Source organism: Cynocephalus volans, chromosome 13, assembly GCF_027409185.1.
Source record: "Cynocephalus volans isolate mCynVol1 chromosome 13, mCynVol1.pri, whole genome shotgun sequence".
NCBI classification, from domain to species: Eukaryota; Metazoa; Chordata; class Mammalia; order Dermoptera; family Cynocephalidae; genus Cynocephalus; species Cynocephalus volans.
The window spans coordinates 109,939,999-109,954,337 of NC_084472.1; the positions used below are offsets into that span (position 1 = coordinate 109,939,999).

The window sequence follows — 14,339 nt, forward strand, 5'->3', positions numbered from 1 at the left end:
CCCCTTGCATGCATGGGCCCCTCTCAAGTTTCTAGAAAGTCCTCTTGCATTTTTCCTGAAGAGAGCTCCCAAGCTCCTATGCTTCCTGCTTCACAAAATTGAGCCTTGGCAACCTGTTCTTTGCCTCCTTTCCCTTCTGAGGCTCCTAGTAGTCCAGTTTGCCTCATCAACATAGTTTCTCGGAAGAAGCCACCATAAAGGGAAATACCAAGAGAGCGAGCACCCCAAAGACAGAGATGTTAAAATTAATACTTTTGCATCTCCCACATAAAGCCCACTTTAATGCTCTGGCCCGAATTTGTGTGTCTTTGAGAACTCTCATTTTTATCAGTAGAGTCCCTGGGAAAACCTCCTTTCTTATGGCACCTTGGCTGAACAGGCTAATGCCTCCTTGTAATGAGGGTTTCTCACTTTGCTCCCCAGACGGTCCCTTTGATTAACCCACAGGCTGCCCAAGGCACTGGCTCCCACTGGGCATTCAGGGAAGAGCACACCCTGCCTGGAGTGGCGAACATCGTCATGCTGTGTCTTAATAGATTGCCACTTCTCATGCAAATTTCTGAGTTCTCTGGGTAAGGGCCCCTTTGGCCAGAACTGAAGAATCTTCTGTTAGTTCCACTTTCAGATTTGAAAGTTAATCTTTAATCAGCCTAAAACATTGTTCCTAGAGCGGAGCTTCATTGTATATTGGGAAGAGGAGGAGAGATTGATGCAAATATGCACAGACATGTACTTTTGCATTTAATCTCAGGGAGCTGGTTAAGTACAGATCAATAGTCCCTGCCCTAGAGGTTGAAGATGTAGCCAGCTCACCCTGGTTTTTGTTGTTTGTTTTATTTTAAAAAGCCATAATAATGCCATCCTCATGAGGCTGTGGGGTAAGGGGTGGGGATTAAGTGGAGAGTTCCTGTGAAGCAAGCAGCGCAGTGTCAAACACCTGGTGAGCACTTATCATCCAGCAGTTCTCCTGGGGTGTGAATATTCTTACAGGCTTTTATGAGCTCCGTGGGTGATGACACCACACTGTCCTTTGCTTCCCGCCCGCCCCCCCCCCCCCCCCCCGCCTGCTGTTTGTCTTTTAATCTGGAGGTACACATTTAGAAGCTTTACTTTTTTTATGTAGCCAAATTTGTGATCTTTATTTGTGTGTGATTTCACTAATTACTTCTAAGTTGTACTGTCATCCTTCCTACAGAGTTTTGACAGACTCTGTTGCTTCTAGATTGTTTTCTCACCATGGTGTGATTTTTATTATTTAGCCATCTAATCCATCTGGAATTTATATGCTCTGGGGTAAGGGTTTAACTTGATCTTTTTTTCCATTGCCAGCTAATTATTCTCCAACCATTTATTAAATAATCTTCCTTTTCGCTCTATATTGTAATATCTTCTTTATTGTATAATAAATTCCTTTATTTTGTAGGGTCTTTTTCTGAGTTTTCTGTCCTGTTTTCCAGAACAAGGATTTGCCTACTTTTGCATAAATGTGTCATAGTATCTTCTTGTAGGGCTAATTCCCTTCTTAACTCTTAGTTGTTGTTTTTCCTTTTTAAAAATCTAAATTATGCTCACCAGTTTATTTTTCCAGATAAACTTTTGGAAAATATTGACAAATTCTAAGAAAAATTTCCTAGGAATTTTATTTGAAATCAAATTAACCCTTAGGTTAATGGGATAGTATCGCCATCTCCACAATATTTTGTTTTACCAACTTGGAACATTGTTATTATGTCTTTCCATTTATTTACATAGCATTTTAGATTATATTTTTTAGTGAGGGAAATGAGTGATTTGTTAATATTCGGATTTTTAAAAAATTTTAACACAGAAAAAGGATAGTACTCTACTTTGTACTCTAACAGAGAAGTAAAAGGACATATTTTCCTCCAGTTTTCACACACATGTAGTTTCAGAACCAAAATGCGGTGGTTAAACTCTGAAGAAATAAAAGCTGGAGCTTACCGGAGGCCACACAGCAGGTCATGGAGTTTGCTCCTTAGGTTCCTGTCTTTTTTATCTCTTAGAAATGCAGGAAGATTACTGGTAACAAGCACATGACTTATCGTTATGAAATCCCTCCAGATCCTTCCCTGGAGAAAGGGTTAAGGTGTAACAGTGATTCTGGAAAGCTGTTTGCTGTTCTGTTCTTCTCTTCTGGGTGGACCTTTCTCCCCACACCCTCCTCCCAGTGCATCTCTGATGCCCGTTCCTTCCAATCTGTTACCTTCTAACCTCTTAGTGACAATGTTTCATAAATCAAAAATGGGGACGTGTGTTCTAGGGAGTCTCAGAAATATATTTACAAGGATAGTGAGTAGAATATTTGATATGAGGATGATCTCAGAAAATCTGGGCCATATGAACAGTGTGTTCTTCTGGTCTTTGAGGATGCATTGTCCAGGAGATTTATTTTCTTTTGGAGATGGGGTACAGAGGGAATAAAATGGCTGCAGGAGAAGGAAATTATTCTATTTCAATTTTCTAAATTCCTTCAACCTCTTTTTAACTCAAGCCTTAGATCCTCCCCTCCCCTCAAAACAGGTAAGCAGATATCTCAAATTTGGAGTAACGTTCCTTATTAGAAACTAAAATTTATAAACAACTTAGAGGAGGTTTCAGATGGTTTTCTTGTCTGAGGCTCTACATTTAAAGCTCTCGGACTTGGAGGGCCATTTTCTTAATGCCTAGTCTGCTCAAAAGGAATCTGAGTTCAACAGAAGGAAATAAAATGTGCTAAAGCAGTAAGAGTAATCTTGCAAGAAGACATTCCTGTTTAACAGGCTCTGTAAATGCAGTAGTGTTGTTTAGCAGGAAAGAACAAACGTATCTACTGGAATAGAAGATATTTCTAAATTTAAAAATAGTTCACTTCTTTAAGTGGACCTTTGTGTTCTTGGTTTGCCTGGTTTCACTTCAGATTTGTGGTAGTTGGGAAGAATTAGGGATAATGTCAGGGTTATTTTCCTCATTTAGCAAAAACACACTGACCTAACTCTGTTCATATCTTTTGTACTAAACAAATGCTTTTTTAAATCTCTTACATCCTAGAGTGGAGAACTTTCTTATGAAGTCAGTAAACATATGGTCATGATATTTGATGGCAATGAGAGAGAACCTCATAGGACTGGCTCTTCAATGACATTAGTTTAGCATAAACGTGGTAAAATATTTTTTTTTTTCCCAGCTTCTCTGAAAACTGTTGCTGTATAACTCTGCTATGTGGCATTTCTGCTATAGGCCTGATCTGTGACCTAGGTTGAATGCCATATTAGCTGGGGAAATCAAACTTTACCTTGGTGATAAAATAGATCAGAGAGTGGATATCACAAGAGTTGTTCACTAAAGCAAAACCAGGACAAGGGTCTGTGAGCAGGCCCCAGGTGGAGAGCTTGGTTAAGTCTTTGGTGGGTGCAATCTGGATTCCTGTTAATTTTCCTGGAGTTCTGAAAGGGCAGTAACTGTGGACATAAATCTGACTTTTCTCTCTTAAAAAATTAGAAAGGAGCGTCTCGTTTTGATATAATCTTCAGTATAAATGCATAGTACAAATGTGTGACTTTGATATCAGGGGAGAGGCTCTAGGAAGGCCCAGTAGCCAGCCTTGCTCGACCCACCCCATCCTTGACTCTGCCACAGGAAAGAATTCAAGAACAGAGTCACAGTACAAAGTGAAAACAGGTTTCATGTAACAGTTAAGAAGTATAGGCTTCACAGAGAAAGTGTGGCCTGGCTCCAGAGACTGAGTGGGGTCTGCACAAGTTTAATATGAAAGTAATAAATGCACACTTAAGGTTTAGTACAAAATGTAGGCTGGCTCAAGAGAGCCCCTTACAAATAAGCTTACCGCAAAAGTAAGGTAAACACCCCTCTCCCCGCTAGGTGCTCCAGGAAAGTGAGCAACAACCAGAGCAACAACCACAGCAAGTTTGTCAGGAAAGCTCAAATACACATCTACAGACAAAGAGCCCTGCAGTGAACAGCAGCCTGCTAAAGGCAAGTTTGATACGCAAAAGGCAAAGTGCGGGGAGCTCTAGGAGAGTGAGCAGCAGCCCGCCTTCTGCTGTGACTCAGCTTTTGTAGTTCCACTATCTAACACATATCCATGCTATCTCATGAATATCTAACTAAGGCGGTGGTCCCCAGTTATGGCATGTAGTCTTGCACATGCTCAGTTGGTCTCTTTTATATAAGAGTCAGGTCATTGGTTGAATCCCAACATACCCACTGGAAAACACCACCTAGAATATTCAGTGCTCCCCAGCGCCTCCTGCAGAAGGTCATTCAAAGGGTAACCTCCCCTCTACTGAGCATGCTTGGCTACTAGGGCTATACAACCCGTCTCTACTTGAGCATGCCCTGCCACTGGACTTGCATATGTCAACCCGCTGAGGTCTCAATTTCCCTGCGTTGGTGCCAAAAGTAGGTCCAACTTGTAACAGTAACTCTTCTCTAGGGGAGGTCCTAAGAGGAAGGGCCTGAGACCTTGGAGACTGGCCTGAAACCCAGAGGTGTGTCCTGAAACCTGAACCCATGGAAACTGAGCACCTTCTATCTCAGTTTGGGTGTGTTTGGGTAATGGAGAGAAGACTGTAATTCTATAGGATTATAGCCTACAGGTAAAGGACAGCTAGGATAACAACTGGTTTTGCAAGGCTACAGCTGTAACATTAACATGTGAATGCTGTCTGATGCTGTTATTGGCAGTGTTGTCTTGTACAGACATCCATCAGCATGCTCTCACCCGGTCGGACTGAGGTAGGGCAGGAAAGGAGGCAGGGTGGCCACGGGCCTTCTGTTGGCAATGACTGTTCTTCGCTAACAGAGCTGGGTATTCCTAGTTGTGACTATGCAACCTCTGCGGCTAAGGGGGAAGCCGGGACTGTGGAAGCAGCAGGCTGGGAGGAATGGGGTGGCTGATGGAATCGGAGGCTGCTGAATGCCTGGGAGCACATTCTGCTTTCTTGTTCTTGCAGTTCGATGCAGGGCAAAGAGCACTGACAGGAGACTAGGGTTCTAGAGTTCGTGTTGTCACTAATTAGCTGTGTGACTTCAGGAGTGCAGCTTGCCCTTTCTGCTTCAGTTACCTTATCACCAAATGAGAATGACAAGACCTGCCCCACCTACCTGAGAGAATGATTACAAGGATTGGATGACAGCACTCAAAACTGTTAGAAGGGCTTTATTGACTTAAAGTACTGTTATTACAATCTTAGAGATCTACATTTAAATGGTCAAGGGGAAAAAAAGCTGTAGGTTGAAGGTGTTTAGCATGTTGAGCAGGGAGAGAACATTCAGAGATGGAATAAGCACACTCAGAATTCTCCACTGTGTCTTAGAAAACTCATCTGGTGGACAGGGTGGCTCTCAGCAAGCAGATGGGGGAGTGGGAGAGGTTCTGCTGAGGTTTCAGTGAAACACCTTAACCTAGTTGCCATTTGCTGTTTCAGTTTCACATGGGCCTATACTTTCCCTAAGTGCTTCACAGCTGCCTGGTGACTTTGATCACATCTTTAGTCTGACATTTAATCTTAGTGGAATTACATGTATATTGTGACCATTGAGTTCTTAGGCTGTTAGGAAATTTAGATAAGCTGCACGGGTTTTTCTACCTGCCTGACCTTTCTGTTTTCTCAGTGGTTACTTTATCTCTGTGATTCCCTAGTGCCATCCTGCCCTACCCTCCTTCCTTCCCTCCTCCACTCCCTCAACACTGAGTCACACACCAATGCCTTCCCGTTTCAGCCAGCTCGAATATTTGTAATACTGGAAGATATCTTATAGAACCCAGGGTTCCAGTTTGCATGGAAAATTGTTAGGTGGCAATACCGGGCAGCAGGCAGGCACTGTGTAGGATCCTCCCTTAGCCATGACGGTGTTCTCCAGATAACACAGCCATCCATCATGCAGGCCATTTCACTCCCTTCTATCATCTAGGCAGGCATCTATGTTTGCTTCCCCTAGCGCAGACACAAGCAAGCACTGACTCCTTAACAGGCCCACAGGACCCTTCACACTTAGGCATGCAGCCTCATTCCCAAAGGCATTCTCACAGCAGCTCTGATGCTAAATAGAGTCATTTACCTTGTTAAAAAATTTCATGACACTTGTTACATAAGGAAGACTTCATTTAAGAAGGGACTACTGCAAAGGGGTTTTGCAGCAGCAGAGAGAGATCTGGCTCAGTTCTGAATGCAACAAGGATGGGGGGTGGATTTATAGCCATGGATTTGGGTGGGGGTCTGTGGATGGAAAAGGCAAGAGAAGAAGCAAGAGGAAGCATCAGGGGTAAGGAAGGATTCTGGCTAAACTGACTTGACAGGATTCTTGCTGAAGGCAGGCCAGGGTGATGAAGATATCACGGTGGGGGATTCTCACTAATGTGACCAGGCAGGATTCTTGATAAAACTGGACTCTACAAGCCCAAGGCACAGAGGGCTCAGTGGAGCCTGACTAGAGGTAGGTCACGGAGAGAGTGTCAGCCCATTGAGTTTGCTTACTCATATAATTTATTTAATTTTTACCAACGAGACCATTTTGCAGACCCCCTGGAGCATTGATTAGCTGCAAGGTGTGTGCCTGGCCTGGCCACCATTTGTGGAGTGTTTCAAAGGAGTTAGGTTTTAGATTTTCATTGCTCTAAAGCTTCCGGAAAGGGAAGAAGCAGAGGAAGGAAGAGAACAAATGGGGCCCTTTCTGTGCTTAAGGTCGTTTCCAAAACAAATACATTTCATTTGGTTACGTGGTTATGTATTTGCAAACATTCTGCTCAGTGAGGCTGAGGTGGTAACAGCAAAATTGTGGTTTACCTTGGTTAGGTTATCTGCTGTCAAACATTGCCCATTCCTTCCCAGAATTACAGGAAAATTGATGTATCATTTAGCCTCATTACTAGACTTCTGGAAAGTAAAATCAATCCAAGCCATGGAGTAGTTACTTCATTGCTGTTCATGCTAAGTTCAAGAAGCTGTAGAGGAGTGATTTTCAGAAACCTGGGCATTTGGGCTCTAGTTCAGGAAGCTGCTGCTTAAGGCAGGCTTTATCCTACTGGGGCCACCACAGATCCGGGGTTCTGTTCTTGGCAGGTTCAGAAACTTGTCATCCATCCCAAGAGGAGTCAGGCTTTAGGAGTTTATGTCATCCAGCCAAACTCACAAGGACTATTGGTCAATTAGCTTGTTCACTTTTTTTATACATTTATTGAACACCTACTGAGAGTATGGCCCTGTCATAATCTCTGGGGAAAGTCCCTTGTCCCTGTCCTTTAGCAGCTTATGGTCCAGAAGTGAGACAGATATGGAAATAAATGTTGTATCTGAAGGTACTTCAAAAAGTTTGTGGAAAAATTGAATTAAAAGATAACACCCCTCATATACTGTGCTAAGTATGGAGTGACCCTACACCCTGGTCTACCTGAGACAGTCCTGGTGATGCCTGTTGTCCTGGTTAACGATTACAAAACTATGTAGTGCCAAAGTAGCAGTCTCTGCGAATGTTTGAGGTAGAGAAATGTTTGAAAGGAGGGAGAAATCTCCCTGCTTTCCCAGAGTAGACACTTGAGCTGGGTGATGAAGGAAGCCTGGACAGCCTAGGATTGGGATCTTGGGGTAGGGGTGGGGGAGGGGTGCATTCCAGGAATGTGCAAAGCTCTGCAGGCAAAAGGAGATTGTTCAGGAAGCAGCAATTAGTTGGTTCAAACTAGGCATTGTATCCCAAATTTACCTTGTGATAAGAATTCCCCAGGACATTTGGTAAACATACAGACTTCCATATCGTGCTGGCAATATGGATTTATGTTTTTTAAGAAGCGCTCCCAGATGACTTTTGGGCATATTAAAGGTTCAGAACAAATTCTCCACTAATTGTGACTGGGAATACAAAGGGATGGCAATAGAGCGGAACCGGAACAGCAAGATGAGAGCGCATGTCACAGATCTACCAGGCAGGGGTGACCCCAGATGAGAAAGGCCGCAGAGGTAAAACCAGTTGGGAGACATTTACAGTAGAGCAATGAAAAATGGGGAGTTCAGGAACCATATCAGTCACAGTGGCGATGCAGAAGGAGTGAGATTAGAAAGCTGTTCAGGAGGAAGAATGAACAGGACCTGCTGTTTGTCAGTTACTGATTTACACAGAATATTATTATTTCCAGACACCAGAACTCTTGTGTCAAATCCAGGAACCTGGGGGACCTTATAATCTGAAGGGTTACTTGGTGAGCATAAACCTAAAAATACAAACAGCTGGATAGTGTTGTGGTATATTTCATAGGGACCTAAGAAAAATGACTCCTTCCTACCTCACTTTGTAGTCCCTTGATCACTCATGTCAGTGTGTTATCTCTGGGAAGAAGTTGGGATGAATTCTAAAGCATGCCAGGCACCCCAGCCCCCTTTTTTCTTTCTAGACGTCAGGCAGCCCCTGACCTTCCATTATGGTAAGACCGCCTGCCAAGCCTTATCTCATATGATTTCTGCTTGTTTTTGTTATGCAATGTGTACGACAGTTGTGACTCATCAGCAATATATGTGACAATCCCTTTCAGGGGAGATGGTCAGCCTCTGGCAAGTTTCAGGGTGCACATTTTGGAGCTGCTGTCCCCGTGGGAACCTGCAGCCGCTTGACAGATGCGCTGCAACTCTCGGAAACGACCTTTCGGAGGCAAGGAGATCGTTAGGCCTGGGTCCGAGGCAGCCGATGCACCGGTGGTCTCCAGAGGCGCAATCCTTAAATGAAATTCCTCCAAGGGAAATGAAGAAAACCTGCAGTTCCCCTTTGCCCTCAAGCATAGAGACGTTTTATTTTGAAGGCTGCCGTCACCAGGCCTCTGGGTTTACTACGGAAGCTAAAAGTTAAACCCTGAGAAGTTATGGACAAAGCCTCAGAAAGAATGGGAAACCGATCGGGCTGTAATGTCACAGGGTCACTTGGCACCCGTCACCCAAGACTTGGACGGTCCAGGGCGTCCGCTCCTGTGGCCTTGCTGAGGGATCTGCGAACGCCGGGTGAGAGGGATGGAGAGGGACAGTCTGCCTGTCACGCTGCCGGCATCAGAGAAAAACACAGTCCACTGCGGACTCCGAGTTCTTATAAAAAAGGGGTGTACCTTGTGGGCGGTCCGATGTCGCCAACGCCGTTAAGTCACAGCAGCAAGATGAAAACGTTAAAAAAAAAAAAAAGAAAAAAGGAAGGTGGGAACAGCAGCGCGCCCCGACCCGGGGGACGGCCCTTCCGTGCTCCTGACGCAGAGCGAGCGGCGGGGGGCGCCGCCGGGAGGCCCCGTCCCCTCAGTCCCGGCGCAACCGGCGCGGCGGCGCGAGGGGACCTCACGGGGGGACCTCAGAGGCCGCCGCCCCCTCCCCTCAGTCCCGGCGCAACCAGCGCGGCGGCGCGGGGGGACCTCACGGGGGGACCTCAGAGGCCGCCGCCCCCTCCCCTCAGTCCCGGCGCAACCGGCGCGGCGGCGCGGGGGGACCTCAGAGGCCGCCGCCGCCCCCTCCCCTCAGTCCCGGCGCAACCGGCGCGGCGGCGCGGGGGGACCTCAGAGGCCGGCGCCGCCCCCGCCCGCGCGCGCGGGTAGTACAGTCCGAGGAGGCGGCTCCGCGGGCGCGGCTGGTGCGCGCCCCGCCGGGCGGCTGGAGGCGGGAGCCGGAGCCGCCGAGCCCCGAGCCGCGGGCCGGGCCCTGAGGAGGTTCACAGGAAGAAGCGTCTTCCCGGCGGAGGGGGGGCGCCGCCCGCCGGCGAGAGGAAGCCCCCCAGCCGGCCCCGACGGCGCGCGTTTTACCACAGCCGCGCCCCCGCCGCCGCGCGCCGCGCCTGTCACCGGCCCCTCCATCTTAGAAGGGAAGAGGCTGTCCCCCGCCCCTGCCCCAGGAGCCGCAGCCGGAGGCGCCGCGACATGGCGTTCAGCCCTTGGCAGATCCTGTCCCCCGTGCAGTGGGCGAAATGGACGTGGTCTGCGGTGCGCGGCGGGGGCGCCGGAGAGGACGAGGCCGGAGGGCCCGAGGGCGACCCCGAGGAGGACGACTCGCAAGCCGAGACCAAGTCCTTGAGTTTCAGGCAAGTACACGGCATCCCCGCCGGGGCGCGGACGTGCTGCCATCTGCGGCTCCTTCTGTGTGCGTGTGTGGCCGCCCACCCGCGTGGCCTGACCCGTGTTAGTGCCGCGTCCCTGCCGCTAACCACGTCCCCGCTGCGCACCCGAAACTTCGGGATGTCTGTCCCCCCGTGTTCTCTGTCCCCCGTGTCGCAGGGAGCCCTCTGAACCCAACCCAGAATCCGCAGTCTCTCCGCATCCCCGTTTGCCTCGTCGCTTTCTCTGCGCTTCGATCCCCCAGCCCTCGCCACGACACACAGACACACACAGGGTAGTGTCACTGGTCACACCCGATGGAACTTAGAGTCGCTCCCTGGCCCTGCCGGTGTCTCACTGTGTCCCGAAAATACAACCATGGTAAAAAGGGTCGCATGTCGACAGGCCCCTGGCAGCTGGTGAGAAATGGTGGTCTCTGCTGAGCTGTCACCCTTGTGATTGCGGAAGGCAGGTGACAGCATTCTTGGCCTCGGGCCGAGTGAGTTCCAAACAGGTAGAGGCCTACGGAGGAGAAAGGAATGGCTAAAATTGGCTTAATTTGGGGGTGGGGCGATGTTAATTCTTAAACCTCTGGGAAAGGGCTCTCGTGAGAAAAGGAGTCTATTGGAAAGCGCTTTTTTCAGGTGTCAGAGGGAAGGATGACCTCAAAAATAAACGATGCTGGAGAAAAGCCCCGGAGACGGTGGAGGAGATTTCAGGGAGACAGGATGCCAGGCTGAGAAGCACGAGGAGGGCACTGCTCAAAAACCGCAGCAGCCTCCCGCAAGCCAGTCTGTGCTGAGGATCAGCTGGTTGCAAAGTCAGACAACAGTGCTAGACTTTAGCCATTATGGATATATAGATTTTTAAAAGTGTCAGAAATACCTTTGAAAGTGGTAATTCCTCATTTTTCCCCCTTGGCAGCTCGGATTCTGATGGTAATTTTGAGACCCCTGAAGCTGAAACACCGATCAGATCACCTCTCAAGGAATCCTGTGATTCGTCAGTAGGATTGGCAGGACCTGGGGCCAAAATCCAAGGTAAAGAAAAACTTTCATTTTCTGCCTCTTTTGTTTTAAAGTTTTGAAAAATGTAAGTGAAAAAAGGGAAGAAGTGTGAATTTAGGACCATGTAAAAGGGTTTGGGTTTGGATTGTCTTCCTACCCAGAGCTGTTTTAAAGCTCCTGGCATATTTGAAAGGATTTTTGTTTCTGTTGTTTTTTTTTTTTTTTTAGGAATGTAATGATTAAAGGCTTTTTTTTCCCTGAGTAAAGTTTGTGCATTTGCAGTATGAGATTATCTTTATCAGACATTCCTGTTGGGCCCTTCTCAGCCCCTAAAAAATAAAAATATGTGCAGTAATGCAGTGGTGGGGTTATGTTTGGCTCTGGCTTCACAAATTCCTCAGGCTAAGTTGCTTTCACTGGGCTCTGACTGGAGACAAAAATTGTAGGTAAGAGTTGACATTTTTTTGGTTAGGAGGACTCTTAAGAGGCTGTTTCAGTACTGCTTACCTCTCCCTCTGCCACGCAGGAGTGGTGGTGAGCCCTTCAGTCTACCTAAGGGAACCTGGCACACATATTCTCTCCTAGCCCCTCAGAACTCAACGTTGAGCTGCCCTTCATCTACAGAAGCTTCTGCTGTCTTATTGATTAGTGGAAATCTTTTTTGTCACATGCCAGTTTTGAGTAAAATTTCACCTGTCCTAATGGATTCACTTGTTCATTCAGCAGAGTGCACTGTGATTCAGCAGTGAAGTCCTGCTCCAACTGAGCTAACTTTATGGAGGGAGATGAACCTTTTAAACGATGAGCAAAATATACATGTCAGTTTGTGTTAGGTACTATGGAGAAAGATAAAGCAGGGGGAGGGGAAATAGGGAATATGCGGGAGGAATAGAGAATGCTGAAAGGGTAGTTGTGGGGGGCGGTTTACTGGCAGAGACCTGAAGGAGGATTGAAAGAGCAAGCCTTGCAGATTCCTGTGGAAAGAACCCTTCCTGCAGAGGTAATGGCATCTGCAAAGGTCACAGGCAGGGCCATCCTACATTGGGACCAGGCCCTGTGGTGCGAGAATTCATGGCATGTTTGAGGACCAGTGAAGAGGCCAGTGTGACTGGAGTGGGTTAAGTCAGTGAGACAAGAAGAGGTCTAGATCATATTGTGATGATCTGGTTTTCTTTCAGATATGTAAAGCCCTTCCTAGGGCTGCCATAACTAAGTACCACAAACTGAGTTACATAAAACAACAGTTTATTCTTTCACAGTCCTGGAAAACTGAAACCAGAACGACAAGTTCTAAGTTAAGGTGCTGGCAGATCCACGCTCCCTACGAAGGCTTTAGGAAGACTCCTTCCTTGCCTCTTCACATCTGGTGGTTGTTGGCAGGCCTTGGTGTTCTCCAGCTTGTGGCAGCATAACTCCAGTCTTTCCTCATCACATGACAGTCTTATCCCTGTATGTCTGCGTCTTCACATGGTCTTCTTAAAAAGACACCCACTCTAATAATCCAGTATGACTTCATCTCCAAAGACACTATTTCCAAATATTGGTCACATTCACAGGTACCAAGAGTTAGGACTAACATATCTTTTTGAGGGACACAATACAACCCACAACACAGGGCTTTGAGCAGAGGGATTGTGCTTTGACTTCCTTTTTAAAAATACTCGCTGCTGTATGGAGAAGGGATGTCTTTTTTATGTGGTTGCTCTATTCCAATGTCTGACACTGTCCCCCTACAGTGGCAGATAGAGCCAGCTTTCAGTTATCCAATTACCTCATTTTTGAGCTGATTATGACCACTTCCTCTTCACAGTTACTGTATTTTATTGTTTGAGAAACTTCTTCACAGGTTGCCTAGTGAGGGAAGTCAATTCATTCTGGTAATAGACTTCGTCATGGAGCTGGATTATAGGTAAAATGATACTAGCTTATTTTGATTTGTTTTTGCTTAAAAGTGAGAGCTCCACTCTGTGCCTACCCTGCTGAGAATTCGATGATACCTGCCGTGGGCTGCATTTTGCTGTGTTCTGGGCAGGAACTGCTTGGGAACAGACATGTTTATATATTGGAGGACTCGTATGTGGTACACAGCTGTGTCATGCTCAGTGACAAAGATGCTGCTTGTTCCTCATAGCTTCCCTTTTCTTTTCTCAAGATTGGCAGATCAGAAGGGAGATTTTGGAGCTTGAAAGAACTATTTTGTGGTCTTCCTATCAAATTTAAATAAAGCTCATAAGACACGTTTCAAGTAGCTATTTGAAAGCCTCTTTGAACTGCCCTTCCTTGTCATTGCGTCAGCTGCTAGACTGATTCATCCTGGCCGGTTCCTTGGCAGGTGAATGGAGGCCTGCACGGCCTAGACCCCAGAGCCACAGAAACCCAGTTGTTTGGTCCTTTCTGTGCCAGTGACTCTCACGCTCTCTCTCTCTCTCATTCTCTTAAAAGGAAAGCTTTTAAACATTTTCCTTTTAGAGTCATGAATCAGGAAAGCTATGTTGGGTAGTTCATGATTGCAGACTGTAATTGTGGGGGTGGGGGTGGGGGTGGTGTACAGTCTAGAAAACAATCCTACATATTAGGGTCTTTAAACAATAGGATGGTTGCTTCTCAGCCTGGTAATGTCCTGCCTTCTAGGGCTCCTTTTACCCAACGTCTGGAGTTAGTGCAGTCTCGCTGATTACCTTGTCGTACATACACAGTAAATGTGAAAGAGCAACCAAAGCACAGGCCTGACCAGGGACGATTTCACAGGGCAGAAATTCCTGGAGAGTCATTTCATGTCGAAGTTGAATTTCTGGGACTAGATGGTTCCGTTTTTCCCCAAACGGTTAGTTTCTTCCTGATAAAATTAGTCTTTTGTTTTTCTGTGATTTCAGGACATAGTTGGACAGCAGGTATAGATTATGTAATATGCATCTTCTGGAGGAATGTTTTATGTACTGTAGAGTTTGGGTTGGTAGGTCTGTATGAAGGTACTTCAAAAAGTTCACGGAAAAATAGAACTAAAAGATAATACGAACCTTCCCACGAACTTTTTGAAGTAGCTTGTGTTTGCTATCTGCCTTTCCCCACAAAGGTGTTGAGCTGCTGCTGTTGTGTTCTTTCTTTTCACTGGAAAATGTATTGGTGAAGAAACATCTCCTAGGAAGAGACTTTTGAAGAGATACAATCTCAAGTTCATCCCCCCAACACCCCCTTTTTTTTCTTTTGCTTGCTTATGGTGCAAAACCTTGGGGGCTGTGAGTTTAGGCTCCAAAAACCAGTGA

General features: G+C 46.6%; 1 protein-coding gene across 6 annotated transcripts in view; it reads left to right on the plus strand.

The window, feature by feature from the left end:
• TACC1 (transforming acidic coiled-coil containing protein 1) overlaps positions 1–14,339 on the plus strand; it is a 118,664-nt gene that overhangs the window by 47,125 nt on the left and 57,200 nt on the right. For 2 of the 6 annotated variants that reach the window (XM_063076548.1, XM_063076549.1), the window contains exons 1-2: positions 9,644–10,056; positions 10,994–11,109. The exons of 1 other annotated variant lie outside the window; for it this stretch is intronic. In XM_063076548.1, the coding sequence (XP_062932618.1) occupies positions 9,896–10,056; positions 10,994–11,109 (277 nt within the window). In that variant the 5' untranslated portion in view covers positions 9,644–9,895. Of the gene's footprint in view, positions 1–9,643; positions 10,057–10,993; positions 11,110–14,339 lie in introns of those variants that run through there. 3 more of the 6 variants (XM_063076546.1, XM_063076547.1, XM_063076550.1) reach the window with 2 other exon arrangements.